The sequence below is a fragment of the Fringilla coelebs genome, assembly GCF_963513975.1.
Source record: "Fringilla coelebs genome assembly, chromosome: 25".
Lineage (NCBI taxonomy): Eukaryota > Metazoa > Chordata > Aves > Passeriformes > Fringillidae > Fringilla > Fringilla coelebs.
Window position 1 is genome coordinate 5,568,086 of NC_140051.1, and position 18,534 is coordinate 5,586,619.

Below are 18,534 nucleotides of genomic sequence, written 5' to 3' on the forward strand. Positions count from 1 at the left end.
TTTAGCTCTTTCTTCTGGGTAGGGGGAAGAAGAATGGGGACAAAGATCCCAATACTTGAGCTTTTCTTTGGCTCAATCTTCACCTCCCTCAATAGACCCTCAGTTTGGAGCACACACCTCCATTTCTGGGCTTCAGACCCTGATAGGGGCAGCTCTGCAGCACCTTCTTCAAATCCTGGAGTCCTTAAGTTTGGAAAAAGATCCTCAAATCTGACCCTTCTTGTCCTTCCTCGTGCCCTCCCTTTCCCCTCACGCATTCACACCAACAACAAGCAGTTTGTGGGTTTAAAGGCAACAGATGTAAGGTGTTTTTAAAATTATTTGCATTATTTTTTACCCTCTCCAGGTGCCACAGAGGATCATCCTGCAGGTGAAGCAGCCGAGCCCCACCACACTGGCCCTGCTCCCCAGCCCAGCCTCCTGTGTCCTGGGGAGTGTCCAGGGGCCAGGGCCACCAGCCCACAACGCCACTGGCCACCCCCATTCTGCCACCCTGTCACCCTATGGCCACCAGCACCCTGCTGCAGCAGCAGCACCCCAGCACAGCAGCATCCCCACGCCCAAGGCTGTGGGCATTGAGCTGTGGCACGGGGAAAGCCTCTGGGGCCTGCAGCCAAAATGGGGGAAACTGGACTCCTTTGTTTCTTATTTTTAATAAAGCTCTTGATGGAAAGTGCCATAAGAATGCACACTGAGATTATTTTGTGTCACTCTAGGACATGAAACAGAAAGATGTGGACACTGGATTTTCCAAGGCAAAAAAGAGAGCTTTTAATTTCTGACTCCAACATTTCTAGATTTCCAAAAGTGGCAGTGGATTGGAGGGTGACAGTGCCACCTCTCAATGACGCTGGACAAACCAACAGACCATCAAATTTCTCCTCCTCTATAAAAGAATGTAAAACAAAAAGTTATTTACATAAAGTGTGTGAGAAAGTTCTTGCAAGAATGTAAACACCAGAAGGCTTAGAAAAACTTAAAAGAACAGGGTGACAGTTTAGTGTGAAGGCTTGAGTTTAAACACATCCTTGAGTTTAAAAAGATCCAAAACTTGTTTCATGTTTGCAAGATATCATCACCCTGGTTCCTGAGGAGAAAAAACCTTCTCCACGTTTCTGTCCCTGTTTCTGCTGGGAAGTTGGGGGGTCCTCGTGCCATCCAGCAGCTCCTTCAGGTGAGGAGCTGGCTTTCCTGTCACTGTTCTTTGTTTCTGAGTTTTCCCCATTTGCTCCCAAGGTTTTCTACTTTATTTTCCCTACAAAGTTTGTTGTCCAGTTTTTATTTCCTTCCCAGTTTTGTTCTTCATTTTCATTTTTTTTCCTCTCTAATTCCCATTTCCTCCTATATATCCAAATTTTACACCTCCTTTCCCAGCTTCACCCCTTATTTTCTAGTGTTCCACTTTCTTAGTTTCCCATTTTTATTTCCAAGTCCTCCACTTTATTTCCGAGATCTCCCACTTTTTATCTCCAGCGGAAGCACCGCGGGGCCACCGAGCTGCAGTTCGGCGCTTTGGCCGCTCGGTGGCAGCCGCGAGCGTGGGAACTGCCCGGCGCTCGGGGGTGACGCGGCGGGAGAGCCCCGGGGACACTGGGGGGACACGGACCGAGGGGGACACACACAGGCAGACACAGGGGAACACACAGGGGGACACGAGGGGCAGGAGCAGGTAGCCTGGGGGAGCATTCCCCCCCAGGGCTCAGTGAGCTGCTCTCCTCTCCCTCTCCCTCTCCCTCTCCCTCTCCCTCTCCCTCTCCCTCTCCCTCTCCCTCTCCCTCTCCCTCTCCCTCTCCCTCTCCCTCTCCCTCTCCCTCTCCCTCTCCCTCTCCCTGTTTTTCCTTTCCTTCTCCTGTGCCAGCTGGCACCATTTTCCATTCTCCCAATCATCAGTTACCTAAAAATGCCCCCTCCTGCCTTGGTCCTTGCCATGTTGAGTCAGGAATGTGAATATTTCATTCCTGTAAATGCTGGGCAGTGTTGTTCATTGGTTGGCCAAACGTTTCCTCCTCTGGTGCCCTGAGCAGGATATTGTCATTGTTTTGTCACTTTGTAGTTTCAGTGAGAGAAGGAGCGGTCCTGCCTCTTTGGCTAACATGACATGGACCACCCAAGGGACCTGAGACAAGTGGAGGGACAGGACCAAGGGAATGGCAGAGGGCAGGGCTGGATGGGATTTTGGGAAGAAATCCACCCTGTGAGGGTGGGCAGGCCTGGCACACGCATCCCACAGAAGCTCCTCCATCCCTTGAAGTCTTCAGGGCCAGGTTTGATGGGGCTTGGAGCAACTTGGTCCAAGCCCTGAGACCAAAATGAGCTTTAGGGTCCTTGTCCTTCCCAGCCCAAACCTTTCTGGCCTTCGAGGATTTCTTCGGCACCGAGCCAAAGCACGCGGTGCTCCAGCCAGGGCTTGGCAAAATTTCATTCAACTTAACAACAGCCATTTCACAGACTCTTTTCAGGTTTTTTTCCTTAATATGAGCAACTTGAAGCCACGTGCAAGAGGAGAAACCTTTCTCCTGCACTGCTGCATGGAAAATCAGCATGGAGAGGGAGCAGGCATCCGCAGGCAGCAGAGCCTATTGAGATCTGGGAAACTGAGCTTAAGCCCAGATATTCTACTTGGCTGTGAACTAAACCCAGATTTAAAAAAAAAGAAACAAAACCAAAAACAAAACAAACACCCCCCTCCCCCCCCAAAAAAAACAACAAAAAAAACCCCCAGCATACATGACAGCATTCATCTAAAGCAATTGTTTAAATTGCTAATAAATTTTAAAAGTTAAAGCTGAAATAAAATTATTATAAAAATCTGCTCATTTCTTGTGATTATTACTTTATTTTATTGAGAGGAAAAATAATTTTTATTATCTAATTCCCTTTATTTTTATTTTATAATTTTTAATTGTTTTATTTTAGAAAAGAAAAAATCTTCGGATATATGACTTGTCCTTCATGTCATCTTTTTTTATATTTCCTATCTATAAATTTCCATTGTCATTTCCATGGTTTCAGTTATTTTTTTCCCTTTCTCCCTCGGTGCCAGCGACCCGCGCAGACCCGCGTGTATACATGACGGAATGGACAGGGGGGTTCCAAGGGATTTTTGGGGCTCGGTGAAAGGACGGAGCCCCCCCAGGATGAGAGATGACGTCACGGCTCCCTTGACCACCATCCGCATCCCCCTTCCCGGTGACGTCACCGGTCCTCCCCCACGCCTGCGCAGTGCGCGAGCAGCACCCCCCCCACCCGGCGCGGCGCGGAGGATGCGGGGCTGCAGGTGGGTGCGGGGCCGGGGGGCTGCAGGGGGGCTGCAGGGGGGCTGCAGGTGGGTGCGGGGCCGGGGGGCTGCAGGGGGGCTGCAGGTGGGTGTGGGGCTGGGGGGCTGCAGGGGGGCTGCAGGGGGGTGCGGGGCTGGGGGCGCGATGAAGGGTGCGGGATTCGGGGGGAGCGAGGGGCGATGCTGTCTTTGTGGGGAGGGCGATGCTGTCTTTGCGGGGAGGGACAGGATCCCTCTGTCCTTGCGGGGGTCGCACGGGGGGTGCGGGTGGCCGCGGGGGTGTTGCGGGGGTGTCGGGTTGGGGGCGCACCTCGGGCTGACGCTGCGGGCAGGGCCGGGGGGTGCAGCGGGGCGGGCGGCGGAGCGAGGCCGGGGCTGCGCCGCGTGTCAGCGGCGGTGCGGGGCCGTGCGGGGAGGGGGCTGCGCTCGCACACTGCGGGGGCGGCCTGGGGGGTCCTGGGGACGCGGGGTGTGCGCCTGCGGGGCGGCGGAGGGAGGGGCGGCGAGCGCAGCGAGGGCGTGTCCGTGTGCGTGTGTTTGTGTGCGTGTGCGCGCAGGGCCGAGCGTGTGTGCGAGGGATGTGCGTGTGCGGATCCAGATGTGCGTGTGTGTGTGTGCGCGAGGGATGTGTGTGTGCGGGTCCAGATGTGTGTGCGTGCAAGGGCGGAGCGTGTGTGCGAGGGATGTGCGTGTGCGGGTCCAGATGTGTGTGTGTGCACAAGAGATGTGCGTGTGTGCGAGGGATGTGTGTGTGCGGGTCCTGAGGTGTGGGTGTGGGTGTGTGTGTGTGTGTGTGTGTGTGTGCAAGGGCTGAGCGTGTGTGCGAGGGATGTGCGTGTCCAGATGTGTGTGCAAGGGATGTGCCTATGTGGGTGCAGATGTGTGTGTGTGTCCAGATGTGTGTGCAAGGGCTTTGTTTCTGTGCAGATGTTGCGTGCATGTCCAGATGTTGCGTGCATGTCCAGATGTGTGTGCAGGGCTGTGTGTATGTGCAGATGTGTGTGCATGTCCAGATGTGTGTGCAGGGCTGTGTGTATGTGCAGATGTGTGTGCATGTCCAGATGTGTGTGCAGGGCTGTGTGTCTGTGCAGATGTGCGTGCATGTCCAGATGTGCATGTGCAGAGCTGTGTGTCTGTGCAGATGCATGCGTGTGCAGGTGTGTGTGTGCATGTGAAGGTGTGTGTGTGCAGCTGCAGGGGCACACGTGCAGGCATGTGGGTGTGCAGGTGTGGGTGCAGGTGTGGGTGCATGCAGTGTGGTGCATGCAGTGCATGCAGGGTGGTGCTGGTGTCTGTGGGGCCTGGAGCTGGCTGCTGTGGGGTCCGTGGTGCACGTGTGGGAATGCAAAGGTGCACGGCGGTGCACAGTGTATGCGAGGGGATGCAGGCATGCACTGGGGCGCACCGTGTGAGTTTGTGCATGGCATTGCACGTGGGGATGTATGAGTGCATGGTGTGCATGCACAGACACTGTTGGGGATGCGTGCTTGCAGAGGTGTGCGTGCATGCACAGGTGGGGATGTGTGAGTGCAAAGACTTGCATGGGACAGGGTGTGCATGCACTGGGGCACGTGGGGGTGAGTGTGTGTGCACCCCAGTGCATGTGCACCGCTGCAGCACGCATGCACCTGACTGCAGACACTCTGTGCACGCGTGCATCGCTCCGTGCGTGTGCTTTGCATCTCTCTGTGCATGGCATGCGTGTTCACAGGGAGCACCGGGCCCTGTTCCGTGTGTCTGCGTGTCTGTGTGTCTGTGTGTGTGCTGCAGGAGCGTGCAGGGCTGGGCTCGCCTGCAGGGTGTGCATGCACAGGGCATGTGCTGCAGGGCTCAGGGCACCAGTGGGCACTCGTGCATGGGGTGGTGTGACTGAAAACCCTTCCAGGGCAGGTTTTCCCCAAAGCTGTGATGTGTGTGCTCCCCTCCCCGGGGAAGCGTGGCCAGGGCTGGGGAGTGAGCTGGGGTGCTGACACCTGTACTGGGCTGCTCCTGGCTTACTCCTGAGTTACTGATTGCTTGCTCTGGGGCTACTGCTAGGATGCTACTGGGATATTCTCAGAAATCTCCTGAGGGAGTAGTGAAATGCTGTCAAGACGCAGCTGAGATGCTCTCAGGGTGCTGCTGGGATGCTGCTGAGATGCCATGAGTTTATTAGGATGTGGACAGGCTGCAGACTGCAGTAAGGCACTTGCTGAGTGGCACTCTGCTACTCTCAGGATACTCTGTGGATGCTACTGGGATGCTGCAAAAGCTCCACTAAGGTAGTATCAGGCTGCTACTAAGATACTTGCAGAGCTGATACTGAGTACTGGTATGAAGGGGCCACTGGAGCAGCTCCCACAAGGTTCCTCTCAAGAAACATTCAGGTGGCTTTCAACGTGGTTACAGGGCAGTTAGAAAACACCTGGATAACACCACAGTGCCACCAACACGCTGAGGATAACAGCTGGATCCCAGTACACCAGCACTGGGATCCTATCAGCACACTCCTTATCTACTACTGTGATACTATCAGGGCATCAGGGTGCTCTTGGGATGCTCCTGACAGAATCAGGATATTTCCGCCTGAGCTAGTACAACATCAGGACAACGCTGAGCTTCTCAATGCTGAGCTGCTACTAGGATACTCTCAGTGTAGCACAGAGCTACTATCAGGATGTTGCTAAGATGCTATCAGGATAACAATCCAAAGTATCACTTGGCTAATTGTAGATGTATTGCTAATGCTAATGAGCGTTGCTAACGAGGCACTACTAAGATACTACAAGGTCATTGCTGGGATACAGCATTCCCAGGGTATTATCACAAAGGTGCTGACAGGACAGGGGTAAGTTTGCAGTAGGATGCTCTCAGGATTAAAGTGCAGTTATCTGTAGGACACTTCCAAGATGCTGCAAGGGCACTAGAAAAGGTCGTGGTGAGATAATTCTGGGATGCCATCAGGGCAACACTCACATTTTTGGGGTACTGGCAGCACGTTGCTGATCTTTTCAGGCCACTCGTTTAGCAGTGGTGTAGTGTCAGGTTAAGGCATTTTCTGGCTCAGAGATGGGGTAACTGAGAGGTGGCTAAAGCTGATAGGCCAAGAAACGCTTACAGTGTATTGTAATTAGGAAATTATTGTAATTAGTCAGCTTCTGATTGGGATGGCATGAATTGTAATGTGTATTTTCTCACCCTTCACATGAGACTGAAAACAGAATAAAAGTTTTTAAAACACCTCTCAGTTACCCCATCTGTGGGTCAGAAAAGGCCACAATCTGACAATATAGTATAGGGATACAACTAAGATACTCCCACTTCAGGGAAGTGGAGAGTGGCATGATGTTTTTTACAAACTGTCAGGGTAGCACTAAGTTGCTTGGACCACCATCAGCACTTTGGTACAGCTAGTAAATTACCACTAGATTAGTGCCACAGAATATCAGGATATTCTTCTGAAAGTAGCACATCCTTTTGGGATACTACCAGGATACTACAGAGATACTGTTGGTTGTGTAACAGCCCTGGCAGCAGGGTTTGGGTGCGCACGGCAGCAGTGAAGGGAATGGGAAGCTGGTGGTTGTAACCTGTTAGTAGCCTGGTGAGGGAATGGGGAACTGGGTGTTGTAAGCTGATAGTAGGCTGGTCAGGGAGCAGGGTGTTGTAAGCTGAGGGAACGTGGAGCTGGGTGTTGTAAGCTGTTAGCAGGCTGGTGGGGGAGCGGGGAGCTGGGTGTTGTAAGCTGTTAGTAGCCTGGTGAGGGAGTGGGGAGCTGGGTGTTGTAAGCTGAGGGAACGTGGAGCTGGGTGTTGTAAGCTGTTAGTAGCCTGATGAGGGAACGTGGAGCTGGGTGTTGTAAGCTGTTAGTAGGCTGGTGAGGGAACGTGGAGCTGGGTGTTGTAACCTGAGGGAACGTGGAGCTGGGTGTTGTAAGCTGTTAGTAGGCTGGTGAGGGAGCGGGGAGCTGGGTGTTGTAAGCTGTTAGTAGGCTGGTGCCTGATGAGCAGCCTGTCCCTGCAGCTAAGGCAGGCCCGGTGTTGAGGATGGAGGCGCCGCTGGTCAGTCTGGAGGAGGAGTTCGAGGAGGGGCCCGCGGACGATGGCGGGTCCCCCCCGCGCCCCGCCGACCCCGCGCTGGCCGAGCTGGAGAGCTTCTCTGCCGAGATGATGAGCTTCAAGTCCATGGAGGACCTGGTGCAGGAGTTTGACGAGAAGCTCACCGTGTGCTTCCGCAACTACGACGCTGCCACCGAGGGCCTGGCGCCCGTGCGGGGCCGGCTCCAGGCGCAGGAGGAGGAGGAGCGCCTGCAGGATGAGGAGTGAGTAAGGGCCCCCTGCCCCCGGGGCCTCTTCCCACCCTGAACCCCCCCACAGGGCAGGCAACTTCCCAGGGCTGCAGCACAGCCGTCCTCCGTGCCATACTCCGTGTAGTATCCTGTGAGTAAGGGTCTGAGTGCCACCTTGCAAGGTGCAGCCCATGTGCAGCTCGGCCCCTTGCATCACAGCACAGTCATGCAGTAGGGTGGAGTAGCTGTGTAGTATCTTTGGAGTAACTGAGTAGTATCTTTTGAGTAGCTGTGTAGCATCCTATAAGTAGGCCACCCTCAAGCCTGCGTTCATTCTGTCATGGTCATGAAACGTTCCCCTTTCCCAGAGTGTGCGGTCCAGCTCACAGCATGACTGTAGCACTTCAGAGCAGTGGTGTAGTATCTTATGAGTAACACCCTCCACGGCCTGTTGGACCTCCTTGCACTCTTGTATGAGCCCATCACGTGCAAATCAGCGCCTGGACTGTGCTGTGATCATACAGCACCTTGGAGTAGCTGTGTAGGATCCTTGGAGTAGCTGTGTGAGGTCCCTGGAGTAGCAGCCTATGAGGAGGAAGAGCAGCGGGTCCCGTGCCACATTGCTGGGGGCCACAGCTCTGTCTGTGCAAGGAAAGCCCCAGCAGCTGAACATAAACCCTGAGTAAGGTGTGAGTAGACTCCCTTTGTACCGTGCTAGGGGATGGCCAAATTCCCGAGGGTGAAATTCCCCCCTAGGCTCCCCCATTATTATTGTGCCTTTTGTGTTAAATTCTACAGCATCATTAAAAACCTCGTTTTGATTTAAAATGCCATTTTTTCCTGCAAACCCTTGGCCTTTTTCCTCCTGATGATTACACACTCTCACATTTCTAGTGGATTTTTTTGCCTGTTTAATTTGGATTATTCCAAAATCACTAACCCTTATTCTCACCTAGCAAAGGGGTTACTTTCAACCCAAAAAGCCCCAAATCTGTTGGTTTGTGTTTGGATTTTTTCCCCCCAAACCCACTGAGGCTGCAATGATTTTTGCAATTGGTCAAATTCGTGGTTTTTCAGAGCAAAATGCAGCTTGGCTGCGCGCCGGGGCTGCCGCGCTGTCGCCGCTTTGTGCCACTTATTGTGTCTTTTTTGGGTCACTTTGGGCAAAACAGGGCTTTTTATTTTTTTAGTCTTCTTTGAATGAGCCCTGTGTGCAGGCTGGGGGAGGGGCCATGGCCTCACAGGCGCTGCATTTCCAGAGTTTTTAACCATTTCTTGCCATAATTAACTCAGAAATCACTGCTGGGCTCGGCCTGCCCCTGTGGGGTGCTGCTCCTTTAAGAGCAGAGGAAAGAAAAATTTTTAAAAAAAAAGCAAATTTGGGGGGTGGATAATTACTAATTTGCTGTGCTTTGTTAAAAAATAAGTATTTAAGATTTGGCATCCGCATTTTTTATATGTTCATTTGTGAAATGAGTAATTCCAAAGGGAATTCAGCCCTGGTGAGAAGGGAAATATAAAAAATCCCAAAAATGGGATTCAGTTTTGGGGCTGAAAAAGGAGCAAATGGTTCTGGGGTGGTTTTCAGGGTTTGGATGTGGCACCAATTGGACTCCCAACCCCCATTTCTGGTGGGAAAATGGTGGGAGATGGGGAGAAAATTTCTAATTTCTTTCTGTGCCTTTCCCCCCATTTTTGGCCTTTTCTCCCATTTTTCGCCTTTTTCTCAATGTTGCCACTTTTCAGCTATTTTTTCCCATTTTCTATCTCTCTCTTCCGTTTCTTCCCTTTCTCTACTTTCCCTGCCCTTTTCTCCATTTTCCCCCTCATTCTCCCTGTTTTCTTACTTTTCTCCATTTCCCTTTTCTCCTGATTTTTCTTTATTCTCTCTTTTGGCCCTTTTCCTATTCCAAATTATCTCCTCTTTCCCTTTTGTTCCTGTTTCTCCATTTCCCACCATTTTTCTTCTTTTCCCTCTCATTTTTCCTTACATTTCTTCCCTTTTACCCAAATTTTCCTTCCCTCACTTCTTCCCCTTTCTGCCCCTTTTTGCCCTTTTTTCTTCTTTACCCCTTTTTTTTCTCTCTTTTCTCCTGTTTTCCCCCTTTCCTTTTTTTCCTTCCTTCCTTCCTCTCTTTTCCTTCTCTATTTTCTCCTCTTTTGGTCACTATTTCAGGAAAGCACTTTAGGTGTTGAAAAGTGACATTTTGGGATCTCTGGGGTATCTCAGTGAGGGGGTTGGGTGGTTGGAGCATGACAGGGTGACATTTTGGGGGTGTTTCAGAAGAGCATTTGGGGACAGTTTGGAGTGTTCCAGGGCAGCATTTTGAGCTATTTTGGGGCCTTTCAGAGAGTCTTGGGGCTTTGGGGCTGTTTTAAAATTATGTTTTGTGCCACTTCAGGGCATCAGGGTGATGTTTTTGAGTGGCATTTGGGGACAATTTTTGGGACATTGCTGTGGCTTTTTGGAGGGTTTTGATAGCAGCATTTCAAAATGACATTTAGGGGGCATCTCAAGTGCTGGGGCAGCATTTTTGGGTACTTTGGGGTATTTCAGGGCAGTATTTCATGATGGGATGTTGAGAAGCTTTGGGGTCTTCTAGGACAGCATTTAGGGCTCTCTAGGATATCATTTGGGGTGTTTTGGGATGTTTCAGGCACCTCAGTGGTGTTTGGGAATTTCTGGAGGTCATTTCAGAATGTTTCTGGGCTGCATTTTGGGATGTTTCTGGGCTGCATTTTGGGATGTTTCTGGGCTGCATTTTGGGATAATTCTGGGCTGCATTTTGGGATGTTTCTGGGCTGCATTTTGGGATGTTTCTGGGCTGCATTTTGGGATGTTTTGCAGCATTTTGGCGGGCCATTTTTGGGGTGTATCTCTGAGATGCAGCATTTTGGGATCAGCACTCACCCCCTGCCTCCCTGCAGGGTCTGGGATGCTCTGACTGATGGCTTTGCCCCCCGGGGCTCCCCCCAGCCGTGGCAGCTCCCTGGGACTGAGCCCCTCGATGGCACCGACCCCCAGGTACGGCTGTGACATCCCCACAGGGTCCCCTGGCTGTGATTGACAGCTGTCAGTCAGCCCTGAGGCTCAGTGACCATCATGGCACTGCAAACCACCCAAAAAGGGTTGGTTTAGCACCTGCTCTGTGCCAGTTTGCCCCCATGCCATGGGTAGGGTGGGTGTTTTGGGGGTAGAAAATGGGTTTTCATTTGTAGGGAGTTTGTGCTGCCAATAGCTGCTTTTGGGGTTGTACAAATGTCCCAATATCCATGGAACTGAATCCATTTGGATGTGTTGCTTTAGGGGGAGGAGAAGATAACTTCCTTGGGTTGTATGGGGAAAGATGGGAAAAAAGAAGATGCCTCCTCACCCAACATCTCCATCCATCCATTCTCTGATGGTGTTTTTCTCTGCCACATCCCCACCTGGAGTCCCCACCCTGTATCTCCATCAGACCTCTCCCATTCAGCCCACCAGCCCTCATTTCCCCATCCAGCATCCCCTGTGTCCCCACTGAGTGTGTCCAGCACCACTCTCCACCCAGCACCTCCAGCCAGCACACCTGGACTTCTCCCTGTCTTCTTCCTACTCCATGCTCCATTCTACAATCTCATCCACCACTCCCTGTCCAACATCTCCATCCATCTCCTGCAGCACCTCCCCCTCCAGTGCTGCCCACTGTCCCTGCCCAGAGCCCCATCCAGCCTCTCCATGCAGTGCCCTCCATGCAGCGTGTCCCATCCGATGTCCCCATGTCCCCCGGGGCCAGGGTGGTGGCTGTCCCCGTGCCAGGGCTGTGGCTGTGTCCCTGCTGGGGCCGTGCCCACGCCAAGGCTGCCCAGCCTGTGTTCTCCTGCAGCTCGGTGGGAAGGAGGAGGAGGAGGAAGAGGAGGAGGAGCTCACTGAGAGGAGTGAGCAGGACTCTGGGATCAACGAGGAGCCGCTGCTGACAGCTGAGCAGGTACCCACGGGCATCTGGAGCCCTGCATGGCCTCCAAAAGCCAGGCTTGGCCACCTCAGCCCACAACCACGAGCTGAGAGCACGAGAAAAAGGCAAATCCCAGCGTCTTGGGGTGTGGCATGCAGGACCTGGAATGTGGATGGAGGCAGAAATGCAGGCTGTGGGGGTGGTGGGATTTGGCTGCACGTGGGGAGGGGGGCTGTGGGTGCTGCTGTACAAAATGGGGGCATGGGGGGAAGGATGGAAGTGTGGGGGGCAGAGCTGGGATGCAGCTGCAGGTGCTGGTGTGGAGGCAGGAGGCAGATGTGGGGTGCAGGATGCAGGTGCTAGTTGTGGGGTGCAGATGTGGGATGCAGGTTCCAGATGCAGGATGCAGACGTGGGGTGCAGGATGCAGGGTACAGATGTGGGGTGCAAATGTGGGATGCAGGTTCCAGATGCAGGATGCAGATGTGGGGTGCAGGATGCAGGTGCCAGTTGTGGGATGCAGGTTCCAGATGCAGGATGGAGATGGGTCCAGGATGCAGGGTACAGATGTGGGGAGGGGGATGTGGAGGCAGCAGCAGGGTGTGGATGCAGAATAGAGAATGCAGGTGCAAGTACAGGATGCAGGAGGAGGAGGTGGGTGCAGAGAGCAGGATGCAGCCAGGTGCAGATTTAGATGTGGATGCAGGTCCTCAGAGTCCATGGAAGGTGGGATTTGGATGTAGGTGGGAATGTGGGATGCAGATGCAGGGTGCAAATAGAGGACCCAAGGGTACAGATGGATGTAAATGCCAGTGCTGATGCAGGAGGAAGGGGAGGATGCAGGAGCAGGATGCAGAATGCTGATAAGCATGGAGGATGGAGGGAGCAGGCTGCAGATGGAGGATGGAGATAGAGGATGAAGGAAGCAGTTGCAGGTGTGGGTGCAGGGCAGGAGTGCAGGGAGCAGGTGCAGGACAGTTGCAGGTGTGGGTGCAGGACAGAAGTGCAGGGAGCAGGTGCAGGACAGTTGTTTGCAGGTGTGGGTGCAGGATGTGAGGGGTGCAAGGTGCAGGAAGGATGTAGGTGCACATGGAGGTCACTGATGCCCCACAGGTCATCGAGGAGCTGGAGGAGCTCATGCAGAGCTCACCTGACCCTGAGGCTGACCCCGAGGGTGAAGAGGAAGAGGAGGAGGAGGATGAGGAGGAGGAGGAAGACACCAAGGCTGATGCTGAAGGCAAAGGTGGTGGTGGGGGCACGGAGCCCATCCTGCTGCGGGAGCTGCATGCTTTCTCCCCTGCCTTCAACAACAACTGCTCCCACGAAGGTATGGCCAGCAAAGCCCAGGCCAGTCACTTTTTGGGGACAATTTCAACCAAATTGGACAACTAAGTCTCTCCAGGCCTCAGTGCTGGCTTGCTCTGGGACTTGGCCAGAAGGGCTCTTGGCAAAAACTGTGAAGAGCACAGGGATCTGGCTTTTGGTGTGGAAAGGCACGTGGGGTTCACCAGGAGCCTTTGTGCTCTGCATGGGGCATCCCACACACGTGAGATTTGTCCCTGGTGGCGTGGGCTGTGTCACCAACAAGCCCAGGCACTTCACTCATTGCTCTGCTCTTTATCACACTGTGCAGGTTACTACTCACACCATGTCACTAATTGCACCGTGCATGTCACTAATTGCACCATGCATGTCCATAATCACACCATACATGTCACCAGTTGCACGATGCATGTCACTAATTGCACCATACATGTCACTAATCACAGCCTGCCTGTCACTAATTGCACTGTGAATATCACTGAGTGCACCTTGCATGTCACTAATCGTGCCAGGAAGTCCCTTAATTGCTCTGGGCACATCATTTATGGCACTGAGCATATCAGTAATTGCACAATGGGTTTGTCTCTTGCTGTCTCAGAAAATGCAGAGCCCATCTCGCTCAGCACGAGATGCATTTTAATGGTTGCAGTGTGTGTTTCACTGACTGCACTGGGGTGTCCCTGACTGCACCAGGCGTTTCCCTCCTTTCCCCATGCATGGCACTGGCTGCAGCAAGTCCAGAGGAGGCCATGGAGATGCCCCAAAGGCTGCAGCACCAGGCTGGGAGAGCTGGGGAGAGCTCAGAGCCCCTGGCAGGGCCTGGAGGGGCTCCAGGAGAGCTGGAGAGGGACTGGGGACAAGGGATGGAGGGACAGGACACAGGGAATGGCTCCCACTGCCAGAGGGCAGGGATGGGTGGGATACTGGGAAGAAAGTTCCCTGTGAGGGTGGTGAGGCCCTGGCACAAGCCATAGAGCAGCTCTGGCTGCCCCATCCCTGGGAGTGCCAGGTTGGACACTGGGGCTTGGAGCACCCTGGGACGGTGGAAGGGGTCGTTGCCCATGGCAGGGAGGTGGAACGAGACAGGCTGCAAGTCCCCTCCAGCCCCTGTTGGGGCTGTCCCGGGACACGGGGCTCTCTGCCGGGCAGGGCTGGGGCAGCTCTTGGGGCTGTTCCGGGACACGGGGCTCTGTGCCGGGCAGGGCTGGGGCAGCTCTTGGGGCTGTCCCGGGACACGGGGCTCTGTGCCGGGCAGGGCTGGGGCAGCTGCTGGGGCTGTCCCGGGACACGGGGCTCTGTGCCGGGCAGGGCTGGGGCAGCTCTTGGGGCTGTCCCGGGACACGGGGCTCTGTGCCGGGCAGGGCTGGGGCAGCTGTCGGCGCGGGAGCTGCTGGCGGCCGCGGGCCGGGCGGAGGCGGCGAGCCGGGCGCTCTCGGCGGAGCTGGTGGCGCAGCTGGCGCGGCGGGACGAGCTGGCCTTCGAGAAGGAGGTGAAGACGGCGTTCATCGGGGCGCTGCTGGCCGTGCAGGGCGAGCAGCGGGAGCAGCGAGAGGCCGCCCGGCGCCGCCGCAGGGACAAGGGGCTGAGCCTGCAAGGGGCGCGCTCCGAGCGCGGCGGCAGCATGCCCCGCAAGGTGGGCACGGAGCGGGAGAGGGGCGCCCCGGGGGTCAGGGAGGAGGTGGGGGGGTGTGGGGACAGGGTGGGGCAAGGGGATGAGGGGTGGGATGGATTGGGATGGGAATAGTGGCAGGGTGGGGCAGAGGGACATGGGGGCGAGGTGATGGCATGGCATGGCATGGCATGGATGGGGTGGGGTGAGGTGGGATGGGATGGGAATAGTGACAGGGTGGGGCAGAGGGAAATGGGGGCGAGGTGATGGGATGGGATGGGATGGGATGGGATGAGATGGGATGGGATGGGATGGGATGGGATGGGATGAGAATGGATGGGATGGATGGGTTGGAATGGGAATAGTGACAGGGTGGGGCAGAGGGACATGGGGGCGAGGTGATGGCATGGCATGGCATGGCATGGCATGGGTGGGGTGGGGTGAGGTGGGATGGGATGGGAATAGTGACAGGGTGGGGCAGAGGGAAATGGGGGCGAGGTGATGGGATGGGATGAGAATGGATGGGATGGATGGGTTGGAATGGGAATAGTGACAGGGTGGGGCAGAGGGTCATGGGGGCGAGGTGATATGGGATGGGATGGGAATAGCGACAGGATGGGGTAATGGGACATAGGAAGGACACAGGACAGGGACAGGGGGACTTGGAGCAGGGACACAAAGGGATTTGGGATGGGTATGGAGCAGGGTGCTGGGATCTGGGCAGGGTGTGGATGTGGGAGTCAGGGAGTTGTGGGGGATGCTGGTGGCAGAGGAGGTGCCACGGGTGATGGCGCTGTCCCGGGAGGTGACAGGTGACACCTGCTTGTCCCCCAGCGCTTCAGCATGGAGGGCATCTCCAGCATCCTGCACTCCGGCCTGCGCCAGACTTTTGGCCCTACCACCAACGAGAAGCAGGTGCCCTTTTTCCCCAAAAAAGAATTGCCCAAATCTGTTTGTTTTCACTCCTCCTCCATGCACTCCCCATCCCCTGCATCCCCCAACCCCCTGTTAAAATCTTTCTTCATTTTACAACACTGCTCTGTCCTCTACACCCTGCTAATCCCTCTTGAAAAAATTACCTGTTTTCTCCCCAAAAAGTCCTCCCTGAGGAGGGATGGATTTGGGTGGAGTTTGCAGCACCCAGGTAGTTCAGCACTCCCCAAAATACCTGCAAATTAAATGCAGTTGCAGGAATTTTGCAGAAATACTCTTATTTTTGCACAAATTTGTCTCAAGACAAGGCAGATACCAGGCAGTTTTGTGCCATCTGGGTGGTTTTTTGGGGTGGCTTTTGTTTTTGCAGTACCTGAACACGGTGATTCCCTATGAGAAGAAGGGCTCACCACCCTCTGTTGAGGACCTGCAGATGCTCACCAACAGTGAGTATTCATTCAAGCTGCTGCCTTGGCTCAGCATCACATGTTTTGGGGACACAAAGGCACATTTTGCTTTGCTTCAGTGGCTGCAGTTTGGGGTATCATTGCAGCACAACTGGTTTGGGGGATTTTTTGCATCATTGCAGCGTGGACAATTTAAGGTGCTACCACCCACGTTGCATCATCATTGCAACAAACCCACCTGGTGGGGAAAACCCCTGGTTTGCATCGCTGCAGCACTGCTGGTTGGCAGCCAACACCTCCTATACCAGGGTTAGTCTGGGGGTAAATCACCCATTCTGCACTGCCACAGGTTGGCTAATTGGGGATGGAAGTCCTTTGTTTGTGGGGAAATTATATGGCAACTGTGGGGCTGGTTGGGGGAAAAGGGGCATTTGGGGGGCAGCAGGGCCAGGCTCACAGCTTTGTTCTCCCTCACAGTCCTGTTTGCCATGAAGGAGGGGAATGAGAAGGTGCCCACTCTGCTCACGGATTACATCCTCAAAGGTACCTGCTCCCCCTGCCTGCCCCAGGCACCCCCTGTGCATCCTTCACTCAGCTCCTCTGCAGCTCTGTGCCCCCACCACAGACCCCTTCTGCATCCTCCTGCCCCTCCACTGCATCCTTTGTGCAACCCTTGCCCATCCCTCTTGCGACCTCATTTGTCCCTTTTGGATCCCCCGTGTATCCTTGGAGAATCCCAGATAAATCCCGTGGCATCCCTCGTGCATCTCTGCTGCATCCTCCACAGGATCCCTGCCCACATCCCTCAGGCACTCCTTGTCCAGCTCTCCTGTCCTGACATACCTGTCTGTCTCTGGAGGTGCCTGTGCAGCTTCCTGCCCCTCCTGGGGCCCATCTGCTTCATCCACACAGCCTCATCATCCTCTGTACCACCTCCCTCACCCCCCCACCTCATCAGGCACCCTCCTCTGCCTCCCTTGGGCATCCCCCTCCATCTTCTTGCATCTCCTGGGCATCCTTGTGCATCCCTGTGCATCTCCCACACCCTTCTTGTGCATCCTCCTGAGTCCTCGTGTGTCCTTCCTGCTCCTCCTGTGAAATGCTGTGTGAGCATCCCTTGTGCATCCCTTTCCTGTTCCTGCTGCATCCTGTGTGCATCCCTTGTGCAGCCTTTCTGCTCCTGAGCCCCTGTGCATGTGGGGCACACTCCTATGTCCCTCCTGGCTGTCCCTGTGTGTGTCCCTGTGCCCTCCTGGCTGTCCCTGTGCACACTCCTGTGTCCCTGTGCAACCCCTTGGGCACCCCTGTCCATCCATGTGCAGCCCTGTGTGTCACTGTGCACCCTCGTGCAGCATTGCACTCTGCATTCTTGTGCATCCCCGTGCACACTTGTGCATCCTGCTGCATCCTTCTACATCCCTGTGCATGCCCCTGCATTCCAGTGCATCCTCCCGGATCACAGTGCATCCTCCTGCATCCTTGTGCATACCTGCACATCTTCCTGGATCCCTGTGCATCCTCCTGCATCCCTGTGCATCCTCCTGCATTCCATTGCATCTTTCTACATCCCTGTGCATGCTCCTGGATCACAGTGCATCCTCATGCACTCCAGTGCATTTTCATGCATTCCAATGCATCCTCCTGCATTCCTGTGCATCCTCCTGCATCCCTGTGCATCCTCCTGCATTCTGATGCATCTTCCTGCATTCTAATGCATCCCTGTGCATCCTCCTGCATTCCAACACATCCTCATGCATCCTGCTGCATCCCTGTGCATCCTGCTGTATCCCAATGCATTCTCATGCATCCTTGTGCATCCTCCTGCAATCCAATGCATCCCCATGCCCACTTGTGCATCCTCCTGCATTCCAATGCATCCCCTGCATCCCTGTGCATCCTCTTGCATTCCAGTGCATCCTCCTGCATCCTTGTGCATCTTCCTGCATTCCAGTGCATCCTGCTGCATCCCTGTGCATCGTGCTGCATCCTTGTGCATCCTCCTGCATCCCTGTGCATCCTGCTGCATCCCAATGCATTTTCATGTATCCCTGTGCATCCTTGTGCATCCTCCTGCATCCCTGTGCATCCCTGTGCTCTCTGCTGCCTCCCTGCACCCTCGGTGCCCCCGTGCAGTGCCCCAGCCCCCTCCCCTCTCTCTCTCTCTCTTTCTCTCTCTCTCTCTGCAGTGCTCTGCCCGACCTGACGCGGTGCTGCCCCACACTCCCACCCCGGAGCCTCCAAAACGGGGCCAAACCCCAGGAAAAAGGGTCACCCACCCCCCCGTGGCTGCCCCACCCTGCACTTCCCCCTTTGCACAGCTGGGAATAAAGAATTCCTTACATTAATTAGGCAACTGGTGTCCAGTGTCTGTGTCTCCCCTTGCTCCTGGCAGTGCTTTGCCACTTTTTGATAGGAAAATGATGTTTTTAAGCAAAAAAAAAAATCCCAACATAGACTTTGCTGATTAATATTCTGGGATCTCTAAAAACCACAAACTTCTGGCTACCGAGCTGCTGGCTGCAGCTGCCACCATTGGAGGGGCAAAACTCGAATTAAATTGCATTCTTGGGGATTTTTCCCATTTTATCTCTTTTCCGTGGCCCAGTTTTCTGCTAAAAACTGTACAAACATCACCCAGAAAATCAACCCATTGTTAAGGAACGGCTCATTAAGGGACAGCGGGGCTTTCATCGTTTCCATTTGGGGGAGAATTGCTCTGTTTTGGGGTTTGTCACTCATTCTGGGGAAGAGTGCCTAATTTGGGGGTTGTTCCTTGTTTTTGCTGAG

The 18,534-nt window shown here is 54.4% G+C and overlaps 1 protein-coding gene across 1 annotated transcript; it reads left to right on the plus strand.

Annotated features, from left to right (window-relative positions):
• Positions 1-3,240: 3,240 nt before the first annotated feature.
• On the plus strand, positions 3,241-17,950 carry FEZ1 (fasciculation and elongation protein zeta 1; the record flags this gene model as incomplete). Its single annotated transcript, XM_084221432.1, has 10 exons — positions 3,241-3,277; positions 7,280-7,577; positions 10,473-10,569; positions 11,408-11,509; positions 12,589-12,802; positions 14,160-14,431; positions 15,242-15,322; positions 15,711-15,786; positions 16,225-16,290; positions 17,934-17,950. Exons 2-10 carry the CDS (start codon positions 7,303-7,305, stop codon positions 17,948-17,950), a joined length of 1,200 nt encoding a protein of 399 aa, XP_084077558.1. The 5' UTR covers positions 3,241-3,277; positions 7,280-7,302.
• Positions 17,951-18,534: the final 584 nt, after the last annotated feature.